At 38.7% G+C, this 25,390-nt stretch overlaps 1 protein-coding gene across 6 annotated transcripts in view; it reads right to left on the reverse strand.

Annotated features, from left to right (window-relative positions):
• Positions 1 to 410: 410 nt before the first annotated feature.
• Positions 411 to 25,390, reverse strand: part of LOC124413087 (protein groucho-like) — a 57,246-nt gene continuing 32,266 nt past the window's right edge. For 4 of the 6 annotated variants that reach the window (XM_046893439.1, XM_046893440.1, XM_046893445.1 and 1 more), the window contains 7 exons: positions 17,811 to 17,948; positions 12,926 to 13,208; positions 8,291 to 8,316; positions 2,495 to 2,638; positions 1,669 to 2,207; positions 657 to 1,536; positions 411 to 552 (listed from right to left, as the gene is read on the reverse strand). In XM_046893439.1, coding sequence (XP_046749395.1) covers positions 445 to 552; positions 657 to 1,536; positions 1,669 to 2,207; positions 2,495 to 2,638; positions 8,291 to 8,316; positions 12,926 to 13,208; positions 17,811 to 17,948 — 2,118 coding nt within the window. In that variant the 3' untranslated portion in view covers positions 411 to 444. The remainder of the gene's footprint in view (positions 553 to 656; positions 1,537 to 1,668; positions 2,208 to 2,494; positions 2,639 to 8,290; positions 8,317 to 12,925; positions 13,209 to 17,810; positions 17,949 to 25,390) is intronic. The other 2 variants (XM_046893441.1, XM_046893442.1) reach the window with 2 other exon arrangements.

Raw genomic sequence — 25,390 nt, forward strand, 5'->3', positions numbered from 1 at the left:
AAATTTCAGGACAGGGAGTGGTAATGCAGAATAAAACTGTTCAATAATTATTATCATCATTATTACTATTTTTATTATTCATATCATGATCATAATTATTATTCTTATCATTTTCATTATTCTGTCACAGACGTATGAGTAAACAAATATTTACACTTCGAATTTTCCTCCGCGGAGTAGAAAAATATGATAGCATGTATGATGTAATCTATATACAAAATGTACATATGTAACGTCAAGTGGTATTAATAATAGTATGTATATTCCATACATATGTATATATGTATAAGTGTTGTATTAGTATGTATAACTAATAGTATATTTACAATAGACTCGGACATCTTGAGATCTTGCTGGAAGGATTTCTTTCTTTCACCTATTATTCATAGATTTTTCTTTCTTTTTTTTTCCAAGTATGCGTACTGCAGGAGAATACTTGGCTTTTTAGTACATCACTTCGTAGACCGTCGCTTTCTTGTCACCGGATCCTGTAACGATGTACTTATCGTCGGCGGAAATATCACAGCTTAACACCGACGAGGATTCCTTAGACTGTGAAAAGTATAGAACCCCGTAAGATTAGAAAACTGGTTAGATGACAAGCCCAAAAAAAAAAAAAAAAAAAATCCAAGTAATTCTAACTTCCATCAATTTACCTGAAAGATAGAGGCTCCGTAGGGCGTACGCCAGGCATTCAGAAGGTTGTCTTTTCCAGTGGAGACGAACCACTTCCCGCATGAGGCAAATCTGAGAGACAGTACGCATGATTCGTGAAGGTGCAACTGATACTTGTCGGGTTTCGTCGCGTGGAGGACTTCGACGTTCGAATTCTCCATACCAACGGCGAGCCACTCTCCGGTCGGACAGTATCCCAAGGAGAATATCTGGGACGTGAAATCGTGCTGCTGGAGTTGCCTGCCTTCGCGGAGGTCCCAGGACCTCACGGTGTTGTCTAGACCACCGGTCCAAAGTTTTGAACCATCGGCGGATATGTCAATGCACGAAGCACCGTCCGTGTGTCCCTGGAACTGTCGGACAAGCGTCTGGTTCTGGAGGTCCCAAACCGCGATGTTTCCGTCGCTGCAGCAGCTGAAGCAGACCTTAGAGTCCGGGGAAATAGCCAAGGCGTAACAGGCCGGTGCTGACGAGGTGAGCTCGGCCTTGATGCGGGGTGTAGGACTCGCCAGGTCCCATATGCTCAACTGACTCGCCTCCCCGCCGACTATCAAAGTCCGACCATCCGGTAGGAGCTTGACCGATCTGATGTAGTTGTCCCTCTGAAGACAGTCGAGCTGCGAGACAGGCTTCACGTTCCCGCTGCCACCCTGACCGATGTCCCAGACCTTGACGCACCCTTTGCCTCCGGTGTAGACGTACTTGGTGGGATTGGATATCGTCACGGCACATACGACCTCGCCATGCGTCAGAGTGTTTATCTGACGCGCGTGCCTAGGTATGCCGGGACCGATCAAGGCGTCCGGAGGAAAAGGGACCGGCTGCATCTGACCCTCACTGGAAACGTGGAAACTGTACGCCCTAAAAAAATGATCCGACTCCGCATCAAGAGAGAACCCACCCCTCCACCTAAAGAAGACTCGAATACCGCGCGCGCGGCACCGACCACCGAGGGAAACCAAGACTGCATGGGAAATATTCAAATATACTCACGGCTTGCCACCAGGTACTCCCAACGATCCCATCGGCGCTCGCATTCCACCGTGAGGATCGTAGAGCTGCTGCGGCGGCGGTCTGGGCGCCGCATACCCGTTGTACCCCAGCATGTCGACGTGGGGATGCTGAGCGGTTGGGGGAAGGTGATGAGGCGGCGGTCCCGGAGGATAGTGCGGGGGATAAGCGCCGGGAACTCCGGACGGCGGTCCCTGCATCATTTTCCCGGATCCAGAGGGTTTGGATCCACCGCCAGCGCCGGAGGTTGGGGTCATAGGTTTCGATATCGGTGTCGTTGTCTTCTCTCTATCGTCCATCTTCTTGGCCGACGGGGTGCTGGCGTTGCTGCTTGTACCGCTCCTCGGCGAGTGTGGTGGAGCCTCTTTTTTTACCTGGCCGCCCATCGGGACCGAGGACGATCCGATTTTGTCGAGTCCATTTTCTCGCGGCGAAGACGTGCCGTTTACGGCCGGGCTGACCGGACCCTCGCTAGCATCGTCGACCACCAGGTCTTGGTCGCTCTTTTCGCCGTCACTCTGCTGCGGAACGGAAATAAAGAAATCGGATATGAGGATGCGCTGTGCATAGGAAGCAGAAGTATGGACGTGATCCGTGTGCGGTATGTCGGTTCTACTCTGTCTTCGTCGCGACGATGCGACGACATCCGATGCGATCTTAACACGGTAGTTTAAACAATGAAGTTGGCCGGTGAGAATGTCAACTAAGCCCTGGTATTATAGGTTCTACGGATAGGGACTCTCAGGTAGTTGGTGAGGAGGGAAAGGAAGAGACTCGTCGCGGTAAAAATAATGCGTTGTATACGTACGTGGGCCATTTCTTTTTCTTGTTCCTTCTTCATCTTCTTAACGTGCATCTGGTGTTCGTGGTGGTTCTGAGAGTGATGGGAATGATGCTGGTCAGGCGGACTCCTGGGGCGACTGTACTTGTCCCCGGGCGATATGGAGCTTCTCTGAAACACATGAGACGCATCCATGCTTTCGAGAAGTGGCTTTTTGAACAGCACCTATGTACTAAACTACTTCGGCGAGATTATTATACCCACGACAAGGCGTGAGTCGAACTGTGTTTATACATGATCTTGTCATCAAGACGCGTTTATGGACACTGGTGAAAGTGTTTTATACCGTGAAGTACACGCGTTGGCGTGTTACTTAAGGAAGCGATCTTACGAGTTGTTGATTTTTTTTTTCTTCTTCTTCTTTTTTTGTTATATATCAAAAATTACTAAGAGATGATGTTTTCGCTCCGTCGCTTTCAAATAATGCTTTCAATACTGCTCAAATCCAAGTACATTTTTTGGTAGAGTCATTATTTTGTGATCACTGTTGAAACGCAGAGAACGTTTGAAAAAAACTTTGGACATTTTGAGTACCAGAAATTAGATTTCGCGCGAAATGGCTGACCTAAAAGACGATAATTAGTCCCAATCTTAGTTCTTAGACCACGTGAACTAACGTGTATACATGAAATCAGATTTTGACTTTTAGTAAAGGTGATGGATTTGAAAACTGAGAAAATTCCCAAGATCTCTTTGTTGAAAGGGTTTAGATTCTTAGCTGCTGCGTGATAATTCTCATGTTGCCGTATCAAGGATTAATTTTTTTAATGCTAATAAGAGTGAAACTTGTTTTAATGCAGTAGTGGTCGCCACCTATTGTCAGAGGTGAGATAGTTCCATGAAATTCTAGCTACAGACAAGTTTTCAAAACTGGTCAATCCAATTCCAAGTGCCTTATACATTGTTGCAAACGTTGCGAAAGGTTCGATTACTTTCCATAGGTTGATCGTAAATCCAAGAGAAAGATTCTCACGCCATATGGCAGGAAAACTACTTGATTTTTAATTGCTTTTCCGTGGTTATTTTTCTCCCCTGCCGTAACACGCACACGTTAAAAGAAGCCGTCTTTTTCCAGGAGTATAGAGAGTCGTATAGCCTCTTGACTGGTACCCATACAGATTCAAAAGAACGATTCGGAATTCCGATGGTATCTCAGACCATCGATATATTCTCTGAAATATCAACACCATATCGATATTATTGCTGCGGTATCGGTAGGCTGGAAGCGAGCAGGTTTAATGCGCGCGTTTGCCGGTGCCAATTACGATTTAATTGCATGCTCATAAGATTTATTGCGCTACTGCACCGTGACTGTTGTCCATGGTGTTGGAAGCAGGCGGTCACGTACAGGAAGATGTGCAGGTGTGGGTACCGACAAAAAACTCAGGTGAGTAAACGCGCTAGGGTTTAACGGCTCGCAGCTTACATCCGTCGATCGGATGGGATCAGACACTGATTGGCTCACGCGTTCCGCGAACTCCATAAAACGTCTACGATTTATTCGCCGCATCTCGCCTTCGTGCTCTCAACTCGACTTGACTCGACCCAAGCTCAAACCTCAGCAATTGGTTAATGGGATTCGGCAATTCCACCCACGGTATAACGTTCACTAAACGCGACTTTTGTTCCGTTTCACGGTTTTTCTGCACCCGCATACATGCGAGCAAGACTTCTCATGATTTCGAATGAAACATGAAACTTTGTCGAAGACATTATTTATACAATATAAATATGTAGATCTATCTAGACAAAGTTCCACGTATACACTCATGTTTTAGTAAAGTTCAGCCGGTAATTTGATATCGCAAGATGTTCATGCAATGTCTCACACGATGTTGTCACAGTGAACGTAATGGAAATTTATAGTTGGAAAAATGATTTGGTCAAGATTTCCATCAATTTTAAAATGACTCGATCAGCAGAAATACATAATCGACCGAAACACAAAGAGTAGATACAGGATAATCCCAGAACTCGACAATGTTCGCATAAATCTGCATATGTAAATAAAAGCAAACCATATCATTTGTCGTAAAGAAATACTTTCCGAGTCAACAACAACGACGTTGTTTTAAGTGTATACCCGTGTGTATCCACGGAAGTTAAAAAATCTCACGCGAAGGATAGAGTCGTAGTAGAACGGAGGTTAGCACGTCTCCTCGGCAGTCTGAAGCAGAGTGCAGAGGTCGAGGAGTTCAAAGAGCATCCGACGTAAACGTACCGACGTTCGCGCTTTTTTCAATTAACCAACCGACCCAACGTGCAGTCAAACCCGGCGAAACCCGATCCTGAACCATGTAACGGAGGACGATAATGGACTCCGGAATGTCCGCATGTAGACACAGCGGATACCGCGGCACTGGCATCATCAGGTGCGTGCTTCGTGTCGGTGTGTACCGTGTCGACGACGTTGCAGTAAGTAATACGTGGGTGTTGATAGTGATAAAAATACAGAATGCCTATGTGCACCGACTGAAAAAAGGGTCCTGGGAGAGGCAACAATGATTACAGGGTGCGGAAGAGCCTTCCTGCCTGTACATACGAAGGGCAGAGATGTGCCGTCGAGTAGATGAAGAGGAGAGAAGAGGAGAGGAGAGGAGATGGAAGAAGAGGCATGCGATGGACGAGAGGACAGAATGAGAGGGCGGTCAGGGGCGGGACGCGGTCTCGAGGTGATCACAGACGAGGACGCTAACCCGTAATACCTACCTATCTTCTCTCCCCATCTCCTCTGCCTTCCTCTCACTCCCCGATTTCTGTCCGTGATCTTTTTCCTCAGACCCTCTCTAGGTCTCCTCTGTTCGCTCGCGAGGTCCCTATAGAAGTTGCGCCCCGGGTTTTCCTCCCCCCTTCCCCGTCCATTCCCGTTCCCTATTCCCATTCTTCTTGACTTTTTTTATTTTATTTTTTTTTTTTTTTTTTACCACGGCCTCTATTTGTTCTCGTTCGATTATAGAGATTGAAGCTGTACCCCCGGTAATGGATAGATCACAAGACTATCTAAGAGTCCCTTATACCATTTGTAACCAAGTCGTGACTGGGCCAAATCGATCTACGTTTATTTCGGCCTTGTTCGGACGGCGGCGGCGGCGGAGATGATGATGACGATGAATTCCACCGTACCGATAACCCATTACCTCGTAAAGCTATGCGGCGAGCTGCGAGCCTCGGTCTCATTGTAGGCGGTATACAGTTAATTTGGTACAGCGTTATGCAGATGGATATCTGCGTAGTTAAACCTCTGGCATGGTTGTAGGTACCTAATTACCGCTTCGAGAAATTAAATCCAGGTGCGCGTTGCTTTGATTGGAAATTATGTTACACACACATGTGCATGTGTATATATAATATATATACACACGCAGCTGAACGTTCAGCAACTGTTACGAAGGTTACTATATACAGAACTTGATACGAAACATCTGAGATTCGATAAAAAAAAAAAAAAATAAATAAAGATTAATGCGCGATGAAGTAAAATTTTTAATGATGCTTGGGAAACGAGATAACAATTCTGGATCATAATTTGAGCAACTATTTCGGCCGCAGGACCATCACGGATCTGAGGACACAAGCGGCCGAATCCCTTGCCGCGAGATGTACCCGAAAAATCAGTAAACTGTAATTATGCATAATCGTATAGGTTGTAACGTTATACTGTTCGTATGTAAAATGCGATCGAGCGGAGATAGGCAACTGAATAAATATTTTTTGCAGCGGTAACGCGGCGATTGCCAAAGTGCCAAGTCATGTCGTACGATGCAAGTTAAAACGTAAATCAGCTGCCACTGAGAGAACGGTTAAGGCCCCGGCAAACCGCCTATCGGACATTGCCGAGCAGCCAAAGATCAAACCTTTGATCGTGCAGCACCGAAATGACAGGCCAATTACTAACGTGAAATACGACGAGAAGAACGTCAAGGAAGGTCTGAATAAGACCGTTAAGATTGGCAATAGATTGAAAAAGATCCTGCGCAAGATTCCAGCGTGAGTTCCATGCGATATGAAGCAAAGTGTACTGTAGCCATACATACATATATATATATATATATATATTGCATGCAATTAGAACTTGCTTTTCTACACGCTATCCTGCGGTAACGAATGTGAGCACGGGAACGAACTTTAATCATTTTATACATGGTACTCCCGTGAGCCAAGTACGCGATTCGTTACAGTCGGCTTTCAGGATTTCTGACACCTATTTCAGTCCGTTGATAATTCCTCGTCGATGACAGGTTAGACGGAAAGCAACGAATTATTATCACTTTGCGGTATGATGATTGGCTCACTGTAGATAAGGTTGTAAGATGAAACCTGGTCTGATAGTTTCATCTGTTGTATTAAGGTGTTGATTGTCGTGTATATTTCCAAATATCGAAGTCCACGTATCGCAAATGCGAAAATGGATTCCACAGGACTATTCTATACGCAATTCTGAAGAAAAATACTACGGTGCTTCTACATTTGACGCAGAAATAAAGAAATTTCATGATTTCTACGAACTTGTTATTGCGTTTTTGTAGAATCCATGTCATTTCTTTATTCCTGTGTCAAATAAAAAAGTATTGGATTTGTTTTTGTACAGAACTGCGTATGGAATGGAGTTCTTGAGCCATATTTTGCGTTTGAGATACGTGAACCTTGATATTTGGAGATACGTACGGCAAAGTCGAAATCCCCGTAAGGTTCAAGTACCTACTCTGACAGATAAGTGATAGAACTTTGTCAAAAATATTTAATTCTTTTTTTCTCATTTTATCACATTTCTCTGTTCAAATCAGTGATAATCACTTTTTTTTTCTAGAAAGGAAAAGTACCTACACTAAATATCTAACCTGGCGGATTTCTCTCCTTCGCTTTAAGAAAATTTGTTTTATCGTATCGAATTGTATAAATTACAGGGAAGTCGGTATGGGTGTTCCGTCCGTGGCTATAGCTGAGAAGCCTGGTAAAACCCCGGAGAAAAGAGGAGCAATATTTTCGTACGAAGCGAAGGATTTGTACCGTAAGAGAAGGGCTGCGTTAGCTGTAACGAAAAGTGCCAAGGTCCGTTTACGCAATGCCTCGGCAAATTCACCATCTCATTGTCAATTACTATTTTACTTTATGTATAATAGAGTATAGACACAGACATCTACAGAATTGTTTATTTATAATTTTTCAGACTTTTCATTTCTGATTGCTTATTTATTTTGCTGCCGTTTAGGAAGAAAAATGGTATTCGGCAGTAGCAACAGCAGCTAAAAATCAGATCTCCACAACATCTAGCGGCGTTAAACCGATTTGGGAGTAACTTTCTGTCCAATCACAATTCAGAATATTAAATTATATTCTACTTCGTAGATTAATCGAATGGAAAAAAGTTTTAAACGTCGAACTATACATATAAATGGATCACATAGATATGCCCCGACAAAGCATTTTCCTAAAAAATTCATATATACTGTACTTGGTCTAAAAAATTACGAAAGGACGGAGTTATTCGACGAGTTTATAGAAAGCTTTGTGATTAACACCGATAAAATCTTCTTTCATTCAGTTTCACTCAATTTCATCCAACACAAGCCGGAAGTAATCGAAATGACGAACACGTGCTCTCGATACGAGCGGATAGAGACAAAGCAAAAAAAATTGAATAAATTGGCGAATAAAAAAATCATAAAAAATTATGTTGTCTGTCTCTCTCTCGCTGTCTTATCACTAGCCAATCCCAACTATTTTCTACACTAACAATTAACAATTGTAGTAGTATATACTCACGTGTCTCTCCTCGGCGGAACTCATTCCTGCAACAGAGATGAAAAACAAACATTAATATAAAACGACGCGTTAAATGACTTAGAAAAACGCACATCGATATTGAATTATTATATTGCATGGTTACCTCCATGCGTATATTCTACGAGTATTTAGATTGATCGATGCCTAGTTATTCGGGCGTGTTTTGTGTTGCATTCGCCAACAGGGTGAGAGGGGCGACATTTTAAAGAGAAAAATACTAGGCTTGTGAGCGTGTCTAATACGTGTATAAACTACACCTATACTATAGCCATGGACGCGCACGGTTCGTACAAAATGTCAATAACATTGAGCATACATCGGCCATGCCTCGTTCCCCGGCGATTGCATTCATGCATATTTATATTTCATAACAGGGCATATTTCTCGTGGATGGGGTCGCGAACGGCGTTGGGGAGGGTGGATGGATGGAACGGAGGCAGAACTGTGAAGGGTGGAATATAAAACGTAATATACACTCTGAAACGGGATATTGTTTGGATATTTTGCAAACAAACTAGTGTGTATATTCATTTAATGTATTTCTCGACCCCATGGCCGGGGGTCGGAACAGCCGGATGGACGATCATCGGTGAGCCGGACTGAAGGCTGTCGCAGATCGTTACATATAACCTATATACCTATATTCAGTATCCAGCCGACCCTCGCGTTGCCTGGATTCTATTTTATCCCGGGCGATTCATTTACGCACCTCACACCCTCGTCCCCAATTTTTAACCGACGATCTATACGATGTATAATAATTCAGTCGACCGATGATGCGGGTTGTTGAAATTGTAAATATCCGATTTTAATATTAGTTTCAAATAAATTCCGCTTCGATGAACGAGAATTTTTAGTTCTGAAAATTACTAGTCTCTGTTGCTGCATCAACCCCATTGCTATTTCACCCTTTGCTGTGCATCTCGTACAGGCAATCCCATGTAAATATAAACACTTGTAACCATTTTATTCAAATATAGAATTAAATTAATGTCGAGGTATTTTGTGAACATTGTCGATAGAAACAAGAAGATGAAAAACACAGACACTATCAGGATCAGCCTGATATGGCCAGGATCACACTCTCTAACCAAAGAGAAATAACAATCGAAGCGAAATAAGTTCTGGAAGACATTGACTAGCGAAAAATCTAACGACGGAATTTGGCTTCAACACGATTCTTGAGTATCACGCATCGAGGCACCATGTGTTCATCTATGGATCTTCTCGCAATGTCGTGTGAAATACCAGATACGCGAGGTGGATTCTCTGCACCAATGGAGAAACACATGAAGGCAGAAGAGCAGCTTCTGAGATCCAGAGCCAGTTGCTAGCGCACGGCTCTAAAGCTTCACAGATTGGTGACATTCCTCGGATTCGCAGGGAACCCCGTCCTCGAATTGCGCGAGGTATTCCGTGCCCTTCGTACAGTATGATCAGAGGTTTGTACGTGTTACGTGCCGCGTTCCCGAGCTCAAGAAGAAGTGCCTGTCTACCCGCCACTTGGCGCGACGCTTCTCCGGAAGCACCTCGCTCTTCCGGGACGCCCAAGGAATGCGAAGCGTCGCGTCGCGTCGTCTCGACGGCAGGCAACCCCTTTATTCATCTAGAATACGAGCCTTCGCAGCTCCGAAGTAACGTTGCCTGAGAGAGTTTAATGCAAATGATGTGGTTTAAGCGGGCAATCCATCCTCAGAGTTTGAAATTGAAACTATCGATATGGATCGGCAGTTATGTGTCGGTATCTTTGACAGTAACTATTATAACTGCAGGTCATGCAGGCAGTAAAATTCAATACAAAACACCTATGCGATTATTGTAATTATTAAGGTACTTATAAAGATGCGTTGTACACCTCGAAAACGCGGGGATGCAATGTTCGTTTGGTCTTAAGGCCCCGCTGACCTGGCATGTCATATATATATTTCGTGACGTCAGAAGCGGGGAAATTGGGTGAAAACGCCTATACGAATCCTGCGATAACGAGAGTATGAATCTTACTCGGAAATATTTTAAATCGTAGCTTGAATAATAGTGTACGTGTGAATCTCAGTCACTGCTCAGGCAAATCGCTGATAATGTTTATAATAAAGAATGATGAAGTGAATAAAATCACGCGACAACAAACATGGCCGATCGGAGCTACCGCATGTTGAATATTCACTGATTGCACTGTTCCACAATTTCTTTCACCCTCGCCAGGGAGATTCACACGTACAAAAGCACACACGTTATCTGGGAAAACTTATACTATCAGTTATTTTTTTGTAAACATGGCTCGATTCGTATACGCGTTTTTCATGTGACAGCAGCCCGTTTATGGTCCACAAGAAGTATGTTCCGATCTGTAACTGACATCATTGGTTGGATCTAACAGAACAAGCCAATGAAATCAGCGGCCTTAGTTCACCGTTCAACGTTCAGAGGCGCTGCACGTATTTATGACGTCACGATTTGATATTTTCAAGTCACTTCAGCGGCACCTTAAGTACCAAACGAACTGAAACTATGGCACATCTATACTGTATAAACTTCAAAGAACCAATCACATCGAAGCGCCATTTGGTGAACCAGCAGTTAGATGGCCACATTAGTTAAGAAGTTCCATTTTATATAACCAACTTATATAATCTATGACACTCCTGCAAACATAAGACAGATATTGGTGCAAGTTTCGTTTGAATCAGTTAAACGGTTCTTGACTTCATCGGTAACAAACATCCAAGCTAGTGAAGTAAAACGAGCAACTATAAGACAGAAGCTACATGGACCCAAAAGCGATGTAAATTGAGTATTTTTGCACACAGTATGGAATGGCATTAAAGTTTCCTTCACAAATTTCTAAACTACTTAAATTATCATCCGTTAAATACAGTTTACAGTTAATTGAAGCTATAAAATCATAGTACAGCTTTATTTACATACTAAATTTTTTTTTTTGGTCTTGTATTACTTCTGATACGATCAATTTCACTGTGTATCTACACGTGTATTGAACAAACGAGTTACTTGAAAATCAAATCAACGTAACCGAACGAATACAGTAATTATACATATGTAATATGGTTAGCTACGCGAAAAGATTAAACAAGAACCGACGAATTGGTACGAAACTCATATTTTCGATTGCTGATTCATTTTCTGAAGCCACGCGATGATAAATGATCAGATCTTAGAATGTTCAAATAGAATTTTACACCGTCCCTAAAGTATTATGAAATGTAAAGTTCGACGAGCAAAAATTAAACAAAATCGTATAATGCCTGCATAAATTGTGAGTAATCTTGATCAACTTGGTCATGTGGATAGTCGAGAACGGTAAGTAATGTTTATCGAAGCATGGATGTAAAAAAAAATTAAGCAGCAATTAAATTCAGCGTGGAATAGGCATCTGCGATCGGCAATCTGAACTGAGTGCATTGGTTAATTTTGCCCAATTAATTAGCTCCCAAATCGATTCTCAAATTCTTTAATTTCATTCCAACTTCGTTAAATGTCAAATTCATCGAAGCCCCGATATACCTGTAAATTCTAAAGAATAATCAGGTTCATGGTCAATTCTAAAAAGAGTAGTGTACTTTCGTTGTTCTTTTGCTACATGGAAAAACGATGTAATTGTCAATAATATCATAGGATCTAACGTAAAAAACTGGATTATATTTTCTTTTCACCTAATAATTCATTAAACTTAATGTACCAATTCAAGAGAGATAAACTGCCGCACAGTCAAGTAGGTTTAGAGGTAGGATGATGCCGTAGGCAAAGTTAAGATTTATACCTTGAGAGAAGAAATATGATATAAAAGTCAGTTTGAAAAACGAGATTACACATACAATTTGATGTTTTTCACCATTGTCTCGTTATTTCTTTTCAATCAAAGCGCTGTTACGAATACCTGCCGTGATTAAAGGCGAAATGTTTTTTGCCTTATAGATAAACCTGTACGCATTAACGTCCATAACCGTAGCTGAATTTTTTTCAAGCATTCGTTTCCCTCGTTACGCTTTGCGTGCCGTACCGAATCCCGGATTAAGTGTAACGATATAACGTTGTACGTAACTGAACGCCGGTGTTCGATAACTAACGTTGTTTTTATTGCACAAGCTTTTTTCCATAAATTTAGTAAAAACGCTGAGATCTCGATGGTTAAAGTTTTCGAAAATCAGACTGATCAAACCGTGAACAAAGTTCTACGTAAAATCCTATCAATTGACTTAATGTGCTTATAAATATATTTAAATACACTCACAAATTCTTTTCAGAACGATATAACATCAAGTTCAATTTTAAAGACTAATATCAACTTTTACTAAATTATGCCTACGTCTTTTAAACATTCATAACATTTAATTAACCAGTATTTTCGAAAGGAATTGCTAAACAAATATCTATATCGATAAGTAAAAATGAGGAATTTTGAAGGAACCTTGTTTAATTGTCCATATAACTGTATTGTAAGAAAAATTTTGAAAAAATTATCTAATTCTAGCCAATCAACCTCCCTAAATATTCAAATTCCGTTTCTAGCTCGAGCAGACGTAACACGATTCAACATTTACGACAAGCAAAACTTGACCTAGAAATGAATAAATAAAGAAGAAAGAAATAACGTACCACCATTGCTCTTCAGGTCGTCTGGCTGTCCTCGATGATGATCGGACTTCCCAAGGATGGAGAGAGGATGACCGCCGCTTCCCCCAGGGGCCGCTCCAGCCACCGGAGGCAGACCCAAACCCTGGAGTAGAGCGGCTGAGGCAGAGGTTGGCACGGGGATTCCCGGACCCGGGCCGAGACCGGGAAGCCCCGGCAATCCCGGGTGAGGTCCCATCGCTGCGCTGGGAGGTAATTGCTGGGCTTGCATTTGCTGAAGAAGTCTGGGAATGTCGGGCCTCTGTTGCTGAAAAGTTTTTGTTTTGAATAAGTGACAGAATCGGTGCGTATTTTATCATCTGATATTAAAAGAGCTTAAATAATCACTTCAACTGCTTGGAAATTAGCAATTTTTTTAGTTTCATTCAAAAGATTACGAAATATAAAAAGACCTATAGAAAGTAAATTTTCTTCAACTTTTTTTTTTTTTTTTTTAGAGTGAAAAATTTCCAAGCATTGTCTTATACGTATTTAACACAGACGTAGAAAATTATACCGGTAATATTCTGTTGGGGGTAATTGACTAGAACTCGGGGTGACACAGTTTTATATCTTCTTTTATTTCCATAATGCTTTTCTTCTGTGCCCTCTGGACTTTATCGATGTACCGGTGAGAGCAAAAACTATGAAATTTTACGCTCGATCAAGTATACGGGTGATTTATTCGCAGTAAGTAATCGTCCCGGTTGACTGCGTGTTGAAACAGGAAGGTTACGGCAAAGAGAGAAGCGAAAAAACAGCCGCGTATATTACGTGCAAATGGATGATACAGCCGAGGAACGATCCGGGATGCTGCTCGTCGTATCCATCCGCGGAACAACGAAAACTTGCTTTTCCCGTAATCATTAATTTCCTCAAATACCTAATTAATATCGTTAAAACGAATGAACACAAACAACAGACAAACGCTAGGGGTTAAATCACTTATGAATTGTGGTGTACTCACCCTGTTTACAAGATTTTAAAAGATTTTACGAGATTTCATGGGGTTTTCAAGGATTTCAAAAGATGTCAAAAATTTCAAAAAATCTCAAAGGTTTCATAATATTTCATAGATATCCAGGAATTTCACGAATATCAAAAGATGTCACAAGATTTCAAGACATTTCACGAAATTTCAAGAATTCCAAATGATTTCAACGATTTCACGGACTATCAAAAGATCTGACAAGATTTCCAGAGACTTCGTGGGGTTCCAATGATTTCCAAAGATTTCAAAGATCTCAAAAATTTCAAAAGGTATCAAATGATTTCATAGATTTCAAGGGATTTAAAAAGATTCACGAAGGGATGTAGACCAGATTTCATAACCGATTAACCCCTCGGACAAACCGTTGATAAGTCACACACGGTGAAGAGAACTTGAAGAGAACGTTTGATGATTCTTATTCTTTTCGAATAAATTTTCTTTCACAGGGTTCGAAAATCTTGCATAAATACGAAATGAAAAATCAGGACTTACAATAATAATATTCAACCACGTTCAGATGCAAGAAAAATCCCAAGTTTCTGATCATTAAAAATAATTAATCGATCTGTTCAAGAAAACAGTAATAATATTTTCGCGTAAACTCGCAACGAAATAAGACAGACAGAAAAACGAATGTTAAAACCAAAGGAAAATAAAAATCGTTATTATGAACACAACGAACCGTCAATTCTCCATCTTTCTTGCCGTAATGATGTTAAAGATTGCAGATTATAATTTTTATCGTTCGAAATGTATGCATCAGCATTACAATTATGGGAATACATGTTATTGTCATTTTACTCGGCAACCCATCGACATTACATTATCATACACGTCTCTGTACTGTCACGTCGTCTAAAATAATCAGCAGCGTTCAATAATCCAATCGTTAGAAAATCACCATGTATACACAGGGTGTTCCTTAAAAGATAATTTTTCAATTTCAAGCGGATCACCTCCCAAATCGGTTCTGAATAATTAAAAAATTATTCTCTAATTTTCTCAGATTTTTCCATCTCAACTCTAACCTATATCCGCAAGAGGGTGGGTTTCCCCATGTAACCCTTTCAAGGGCACATATTAAATCTACCCAACGGATTTCGATAAAATTTGATACAGAGTGGTTCCTGGGATCGCTGATTAGGAATCTGAACTCGAAATTAGAAAATTCTAAATCGAGGTCTAAAAGAGGTCCAAATCAAAGACCACCCCAATCTACACTCCCGTTACCAAACTTACCGGAAGTACCCCATTGACGAGAATGTCGGTGGTATATGGCATTGTTCAAAACGCTTGGGGGGTCCTATGATGCAATCCCCCCCCCCCCGCCCCCTTCACCGAGCGCGTAATATATCCCAACGTTTTACCTCATCAGCACGTCGACGAGCCGTAATTGCTGCTTCGTTAGCCAAGTTTTATTAATGTTATCCCCGTAGGCTTACGCGTTGCAGCATCGCCGAGAGGGTAGAGGAAAATGAATATTTTGTGGCCGTATTATTACACGCGGTGAGCTGCGTATAAGCCGACGTTACTAACACTCGCATAAACACCCAGGGAATTCCGCAGGCAGTAAAAAAACCTTCTTCCGGACCGACGAAGCGGTATCTCTCTTTACGGTCCTGTTATTAAACGAAATATTGATTCAACCCCTGTTTACCAAGTGATACATATTCATCGGTGCTTGGCGCCTCCATCCTCCATCGCTCTCGGGTTTCCCACCCCCGCAATGGTTTCCTGTTTGTACATGCACTGATTACTGATGCTAATATAATACGCGAAGCCTCGACCCAGCCGCAAACACGAACAGCCGCGACAGCCTAATCGAGCTTGGTTTTAAACTTACGTAGCGTTGCATCGCCGTTCTCTTCCAATGTTTCGATTCTTTTCTCACGTCATGAAATATTTGAGCAGAGTTACCGTTAATTTCTGATTCAAAAATGGGCCCGACTGTACAAAGTTTTTCATTACGCAAAACTTGAATTTTCAAATTATGAAGTAAGGAATTTAATCAATCGTTAACAAATTATAGTTTATTTCTTTCAATGCTTTATTTGTTACATTATACTTGAATATCAGAGTAGTTTTTTATTTGTAATTAAATCACGCGTACACTACAGGTGTGCTATAAGTACTAAAACTGTGACATTTAAAACGATGTAAAAATTTGACTTTCATATTTCAGTTCTTTTCGGGAATTAAATAAATATCTAATAATATTCCAGAGTTTCGTGAGGCTGGAGTTAGCAATATTAACGTAACAAAGCGTTGGAACAAAAATTACTTTTAAACAAATATAATTTACAAAATATGTATAATATAATATGATATTGCGGTTCTAGAGTTGCAAAATAACGCGATTTTTGAAAAATCCATCATTACGATAACATTACAAGCTTCAGCTTGTTAGATTTTCCAGGTTTCCAGGTGTAGCAACAACCCTCTAAGTATTAGTTCGAAATCTATATTAACGTGAACATTTTTCTAATCGTATTCTGGACGTTACATTATTGAACAAAGTATACTGTTAAAAATATCGTTAAATCTCTTATAATAAAACTAACTCCAAATGCTCCGGAACAAAATCAGCATTTTTTCGATTAATTAACGTAGACGACATCAATTTGGGTATAAAAGATCTCACAGATTTTGTTTAACGTTAATAATTCGGATAAAATTTTAACCAATTTTTAAAATCGCGTCTTCGAAACAATTGAAAAAATTTACACGGACTAATGCGTACATTAATACATAAAAATTACCAATTAATCTTGAAAATTGTAAATTTCATACAAAATGACGAAATATTTTTAAATGTCATTTTTTATGCAAAATAGTTAAAATTCTCCAACTTTAATACCATCCACGAACTATGGTGATTATATATTTTATCTGTTTATTTTTTATCTAGAAGATTTTATGTATTTACGTACCTGCTACGTAATTGCCTGTTACTCGTCACGTTGTTCAAAACATAAAAACGTGATAACAAGAATTGCAGCTTTGAGTAGAACTCGGATAGAAAAAAAAATCGTTTCCTACTATTCATGTTAGCACATATTTTCAGCTCAATTTGTAAATTATCCATCATTGCTCGGTATTTATGAAATATGAATACACATTCGTTTAAAGTTAATTAATACAAATCAAACGATAGATATTGTCTGATAAAAAGTTTTGTCATCAATTTTAACTAATTGGTAGCCAAACTTTTTTTGTCTCATGACGTATTACACATGATTCTAGGTGACGAAAGAAAATAAAAAAAAAAACCAACAGAATTTAGTCTTCTTCTTTGTTTTCAAAGCTGAAAGTTAACGTTCGTGACTTATCTATTGGCTTTATTATTCAACGTATTTATTGCCTTATACATTATACAACGCTTATAATAATCCGTGTTATGCTTTTGTTTCAATTTTTAATAATCATATGTACAGAATAGTTGATGAATCTCAATAAATTTCATGTTTTTTATATAATTATTGTACAATATATAATACAATTCATTATCCACGTGCCTATAATATAATTACAAGACTGCGACGTTATTTATTTTTCAATTTTCCGTACCATCGCTGCCTGTAATTTATCTTTTTCTTTTCTTCTCTTTTTTTTTTTTTTTTTTTTTTTTTTTAGTTTCCGCCGAGATTATCGGTTTAGGTACAGTAAACCGATATTATTTGGATCGATTCAAGATAGAATCTGATCGTTAATTAAGCGATATTCGAATACACAACAGCGTCCTCGTCAACGTCAAAGCTTGACAAATATATGTATATCACACAGACGCAATGTATTATCGTTAATACGTTTGGAGCAGATTCTCGGTCGGATCGACTAATTATAACGCGAAATATAATAGGTCGAATTACACCGGCTTACCCCCACGATTGTGTTGAGCTCCGTCATGGTTACTGTTTTAGCCCTTTCCAAAGCCGTCGCTACTTGCTGTTGATGCTCCTGCGAGAGGAACGGAAGAATCTGGACAATTATGGCGTTCAGTCTCTTCGCAATCTCCGTCTGAAAAGGTAACGAAAACATATAATTCAAGTCATGAACTTGGGTCAAAATAAGTTTCGATAAATCCTAAGTTACTGAAATTAAATCAGCACAGAGAAAGTAGTTCAACTAAAAAACAAATTTCTTGGTTTACAATTAAACGCATGATACGTAAATATTTTTTTTAAGTATTAATATAACGGATGTGGGTACATAGAATTAAATGACCATAAAATCTTGTAAATATATCGAAGTTTCGTATTAAATACGCGCTAAATGTTTAATTGTTTTTTTTTTTCTTGCATTTCGCAACAACAATTGTTTGTTAAAAAAAACACACATATTGGCTTATAAAAACAACTAGTTAAATTTATAACAGTAATATGTATTGCTCCTTACGAGACGCCAATCCGTTGGTGAGCAATAAAATTCCAAATACAAAAACAAAAAAAAAAACAAAAAAAAAAAAAAATTCCCTGTGTTATATAAACTGAAAATAAAAAATCGCAAATAGTCATCGTCTTAATATTAATACTACGAGCTCAAACTTTTCCAGAACTTTCTTTTCGTCATCTTGAACGATATTTTTCACGGTAACTAACGAAAAAAAAAAAAAAAATAGTTATTGAAGTCGAATCTTGACGATCGTTTGATTCAGCTCCACAAATCACCGCGTAAACACTGAAATTAGTAAAGCTGCCGGGACGAGTAAAATGGAGAGGGTGTTATATGCGACGCTCTGAGGGGTAGACGAGAGAGTGAGAGATTGAGGGGGGGGGGGGGGGGGGGGATTGCACGTTTCACCGCGTTCAGGGTTATTCGGGGTCTGTAATAACGGGCACTTTGCATGTTTCCCGCGTCGAGTTGCCTTTTTTCATCTTTCCACTTTCATCCCAGAAGCGTCAGGACTTATTTAAAGAAAAACTCGCGCGGCGCCAACGTCGCGGGAGATGATAAAAGCTGCGAAGAAAGACCGCCACGTGGGGTGGAGAAACTCTTCACGAATCCTGACGACACTTTGCCGTTAAAGAGGAGGAAACTTTCTTTTCCTTTCTTTTTTCAAAGGGAATCAGCGTGGGGGGTTTTCTAACATTTAAGAAGTATGTGTAGAAAAAAATTAATCCGGTAATACAACCCAAACTGAGATCCGAAGGATCGGTATAAATTTTTAATTAATCTGTAAAGTGAAAGGAATTCCTTTCGTTTATTATACCTAAATTATTATTCGCGTTTGACAATTGACAGCTTTTTAAATTGAACAGTACGTTTTATGAATTCAATTAGATTTTACACTGTTTTGTTATTCTACACATTATTTCTCGCTAGTTTAGTATAAGGTGGATTAAGGATACGGATTTTAAATTGTCCTCAAAATCTGATGTAAAATAGTTAAATCTTTAAAATTGCTTAAAATCTGTGAAATTTCTAGTTATCGTTATTAAAGGGTCATTTCGTGTTTTGATATTAGGTATGCGATGTTATTGAAATATCAATGCATATTCAAAATCTATTATTAATTTATTCAACTCGCGCAATATGTCTCTCACATACATTCTGTCCTCTCAAGTAATCTCAAATCCTGAGATCTATTGTACAGACGTATTATTTCGAGAATCCGTGAAATGTTTAAAATCCGATAAAACTTCTACAATATTTTGAAATCGTTTAAAACCATGTAAAATCGGTGAAACCTCGTAAATCCCTAGCATCTAATCCTGAAATCTTGTGATATTTTAATAGAGAATAAGTTCGCAACGTTAACGAGACGATAGAATACTAATAAGAAAAATAGTTCGAATTATCAATAAAATTCAATAAATCATAATCAAACCAAAGACTTTCATACTTCACTAATATAATGTGTATAGTATAACAATATTGAATATATGACAATTTATTATAAAGTAATTCGAAACTTGTAAAACTTAAATTTCGTAAATACACAAGATTTTTCCAATCAACACAAGAAAAACAAACTAGAAAATACAATAAACGATAAAATCTCTAGATCATGTAAGAAAGCTTAATGAAATACAGCATAAAAAATTCATACCTACATATTTACACAATACAACGATACAGCCTCGAAAAGTAAAATGTCTACGACAAATAAGAGGAGGTTTATTTCAATTTTCATATATTTTCACATATTTTCACATATTTTCACCCCATTATTAAATCGCGTTTTCGTATACAAGCCAGTGTGCATTACACTGTATACAATATACTATACATATACGTATAATCCATACACAAACTGCTAGAAGCAGAGTTTCAACAAGCAGCGAATTTTGTACCCCGTATAACATTTATTTGGAATTAAAGAGAGAGAGAGAGAAAAAAGACGGCAAGAAAAAAAAGGAAAACGACGCTTCGTTAACCTCGGATATACATACGTGCACATACATACATATATCTATATATACGTATATATAAGCAGTGTAAATGTTTGTTTATATTCACGAAAACCCGCGAGCGAGCTCGTTCCCGGAGTTTTACCAATCCTACGAGTATAAACCCTCCCCCCCACGTCCCGTTTTTCCTTCTCTTTTCTCTTTTTCGACTCGTTCTCGTTTATACGAAGCCCGCGCCATTTTCAAATCCCAACCTCGCGCTCGCTAATTATTCATCCGATTTTTTGTGTCAGGATTTCAGCTCGTTTGGTATTATATAGGCCTCAGCTTATCGCGTCTGTATGATAGGTATAATATATATCCGCTACCTCATGCATACTCATGTAGCTGTATGTAATGATAAAAACGACGAATGAAATACCTGCGGAAAAATCGAGGAAAAAAAATTACCCGCAACTGTAATAATATTGCGCGAGAGGCTCTATACATACCGCGTAAAATACCTGCCTCAATTATTTCGACTACTCACTATTATTCCGATTGGATGCAATGGAAATTGGTGTATTGAAATTGCGAAATGATCATTCGAGTCGCGTCGCGTCGCGTCGTGTTCCTGCGTTCCCAAGCCATTCATTATTATACCAACAATATTATACGCAGGTACAATTGTATACGCATGCATAAATAAATAAATATGGGAAAATAATATACTTATGTGTATATATATATATATATATATATATATATATAAATATATATGCATATATATATAAACTGATATTCATTCATTATACATATGATGAATAAATATGAGCGTATATAATGTACGCGAGATTCAAGTACATAGATTGTAAAAATCAACTAGACAAAAACGGACGCAAACATTTTTCACTCGTTCTTTATTTCTTTCTTTGTTTATTTGCACATTACATACGTACATACAAGAGATATGAGACGCTTGAGCAACGGACTGTGTGTACATAACGTAACAGCCTCATAGAGTCTACACGAAAATTATCATATTTTAATTATGAAGATATAAACGCAGCGCCATGCTCTCTGCTTTTGAAAAATGTAAGAAAGATTTGAAATTATACACATATAACGATAAAAAATAATAATAATAATTTCATGTCATCTATCAATCCCATAAAAATTAATCCAGAATTAAATGCAAAGAATATGATAATTTTTTTAAGAAACAATATTCGTTATACCTCGGAAACATTGTTTTAAATAATTGAAAATACATTCTTTGGAGATCAGACTTCGTTGTTTATCCATAATTTTATCGTTTTACTTTGGAAAAAAGAGAGTGAAATAAAAGTTTCCCCTCCATAAACGAATGGCAACGCTAATTTTCTAATACAAACTTATTGCCCGCACTTCGTTTATAATTCAGAAGTTCTGCAATTTCCCGTTGTTAACGGCGCGGCCGCGTTAAGTGAAAACATTAACTTCCAGCCGACAGAAATCGAAGTTGACGGAAGTTTTCGAAGCGTTTTCTACTTCAAGTAAGTAAGCATACCTTATAGCGTACGGAATAAATTTATCACGTTTATTGCACAGTGCTCGTGGCATTGTGATTTTTACTCGGGAGATAATTTATTTCGACATTTCTATATAAACATATATATATATATACACACACGTGGCTTTCTTGTCCATTCACGTATATTTTACTAAATCACGCGAAAACTGATGCGAGTTTTATTCAATCCGTTTATTAATTATACATAACGGTAAACTTCTCTCCACTTCTGTACACACATATACATTTGAAAATAATTTACGTCTCGTTGTTCAAATTTTTTTGTTATAAATTAACACATCATTTTAGAGTTGATTTCACATTTTGCATACTCGTGTCAACTCTCGGAAATTTTTTGATTGTGTCAATCTAGGGGGAATTCTACAGCAAATTTCATAATCCGTAATTTTTTTTTTTTTTTTTTTTTTTTTTTAACTCAGAATCAAAACTGAAACGAGTTTTCTTTCTATAAAAATTTGATGTGTCCAGTTATTAATCTAGTCTAGTCTTAGTCTCGTTAATTATTAATTTAGGCGCATAAAATAGGTGCAGAAAGAAAACTCGTTCCCTCCAGTTTTGATTCCGAATTAAGAAGAATTTTTTTTTTTTTTTTTCGTAAATGATGAACCACCGGAAAACCCATCGATGAACATTTCTGCACCAAGACATTGATGCGTGAATGAAAAATGTCCATTGTGAGTGAAATTTAATTTACGAAAACGTAGCGAAAAGAATGAAAGAAAGAAAAAAAAAAACAAACAAACAAACAAACAACAGTGAAAGAAAATAATACGGTAACAGAAATATACGAGAGAAAAAAAAAAAAAAAACGAATTGAAAAATGTTCTCTAGAAGAGAATAATAAAAAATATAAAAGAATAATAAAAGAAATAAAAAAGAAACAGTCGTCGCGGTCGAATTGACGAACGAACGAACGAATATCGTCGACTAACAAATCTTTGCCCCCCCCCCCCCCCCCCCCCGGCACGATAACCGGGGAGAAGTCTGAGGAGAAGAAAAAAAAAAGGAAAAAAATAAAAGCAAAAGCAAAACACTTTTGTCAAGTTAATCGAATTCGTGACGGCACCAATACGGGAAATTGTTACAGAAATCGATGATACGAGGTTACTGACGGACAACGCCAACAACTGCGGAAAAGATATCCTGCGAAGGATATCCAGGACTCGTTGGCTGGTTAACGTGGGTCGGTGAAAACAAGCCGTGTTACGGACAGGCAAGCGTTGTGTGTATATATCCGGTTCATCCGGACGACTCTTGACCAAACGTGGAACGATATTGGGGAAAGCATCAAATAAATTCACCGCTGGGACCCTCGATAAAACACACACACACACACACATAGACACACAGAGAGAGAAAGACCTACGTCTACATACACTGCAGGGTGTATAAATATATCCTCGGACCGTGCGGAAAATAAAAATATACAACCTCCTCCACCTCCTCCACCTCCTCCTCCTCAGATAGGAGAGGAACGTGCGGTTTTTCCGTCTAATTTGAAAAGCTTTCGCGGTACACGGCTGCGTGTATATTATTATTACCTTTCCTCATCCCGTCAACAGGCTTGTCTATTTCCGAGCTCGTCTTAAGCTGAGTAAACAGACGAGAAGTTATACTGAATACGTATCGCCTACCGACATACGAGCGTAAAGTCACTAACCATTTCCTCCGCACATTGGGTCGTCCACGAGCTCATACTGAGACCGTGAAATCTGTGTCACGTTTAGATACTACGGTTTTAGCACGGCTCTAGCGAAACTTTGATTGCTAAATTTTCAGCTTACTTTTTCCCGTTTTAGTATAGATATGAAAATCAAACCAGCTGTTCTGATCATTATTCAAACGAAATAAGAAACGTCGGTTGTCCGACTATTGAAAAATATTAGAAATTTTATATGTAATTTTAAAAACAATAAAAGTTTGCTTGTCAAACCAGCACGAATCACTACATCGGTTAATGGAAATGCACCAATTTGATTTAGACAAAATTCTATCGCCTACATAACTTCCTCAAACCGTGTTCGACAACTAAAACTTAAACTAACCAGCCTTCGTTGATATAGTAAATAAACGTTTTGTCACACGAGACTCAAAAAAAAAAAAAAGTTGGTTTTTTTGCGCCACTCTAATATCGATAGATATTAAATAATTTATTCAATAGAGACAAAGTTAATGGATGCGGTTGTTGAGAAGAGAATAAACAAAAAAAAAAAAAAAAAAAAATTGCACAATTTTTGGAGATTATGTACTGCAGCAATGTGAAGTTTCCAATATTTCGAAAAAAAATTTGACTTAATAGACAGCGATCGATGTACGAGGATAATATTGACTCGCCTTAGCCGAGCTCGAGACGTTAGTTGACAATCGATTCGTCTAATTAGAACGACTGGCGTCAGGCTAATTAGCGACGTCGCTTTCGTGGAGTGATAATTATAAGGATGACTGTGCAAACGAGGTTTATAGGTGCCAAGAGATTCGGGGGCGCGATTTGAGTAAATATAAAGACATTCCTCCGGCTCTCTCTCTCTCTCTCTCTCTCTCTCTCTCTCTCTCTCTCTCTCTCTCGACTTCTCTAGGAAAGCTAATGAATATATCCACCTGCCTCCTTCTCTGCAGCGAATTATTCATATAACCGACGTCGTCGACGATCAACTATTAAGGGAATAATCGAGTGCCAGGGATGTTCGGAGAGACGAATCATTAGTCAGTGTATGCCTACGTTCAACGCTGCGCTCTCCAGGGCTGCCACACGGAGCGGAATATTCATTCTCGTACCAAGTCAAATATTATTCTTATCCACCATTCCGCCCGCTTTCTTTTCAGTAAATACTACTCTTCAATTAATAGATATCCACAGGTTATTAATATAGATTATTCTCTTTTGTTTATAATAATCCGTACAGCTCCGACTCCAGGATAGGAAAATTACAGATATTGTAAGATATATATATATATATAAGAGGTTTGAACTCGACTTGTCGAAAACAAAAAAATTTATGCAACAAACAGCTTGTTAGAAGGTGCAATCGGAACTTGATCGAATTAAACTCTATGAAAAAAATATCTCAAGTCAAAAATGTTAATTTAATATATTGTGACTTTTTGATTATGACAGAAAAATATATCATCGACGTGTACGTAAAATTAGGTGCTTGACGTCCGAAGAAAAATGTTTCCCCAAAGGAAACGGGTTCAAGTACAAAAAAATGTTAGTGTGTACTTTCAAAGAGTCACTAATATACTACAAATTCTGACTAATCGCAATGAAATACCATGAAATCAAACGGAGCTATGTTAATTAAAATTAAAAAAATCATGAATTACATGTTATTTAAATGGGAAATATACATCGATCGAGAGGAACCACTTAAAATTAATATCAAGGGCTCAAATTTTCAGGGAATTTCTTTTTCGATAAAAGGAATAAAAATTTTTGTGTCAGCGAAAAAAAAAAAAAAAAAAAAAAATTTCGTTTCAAATGAAGCACCCTAATATACATATATTCATATATACATTCGTAAAGCGGTACGGTTTATACGATTTCAGCCCCTTTCGCG

Source organism: Diprion similis, chromosome 12 (genome assembly GCF_021155765.1).
Source record: "Diprion similis isolate iyDipSimi1 chromosome 12, iyDipSimi1.1, whole genome shotgun sequence".
Taxonomy (NCBI): Eukaryota; Metazoa; Arthropoda; class Insecta; order Hymenoptera; family Diprionidae; genus Diprion; species Diprion similis.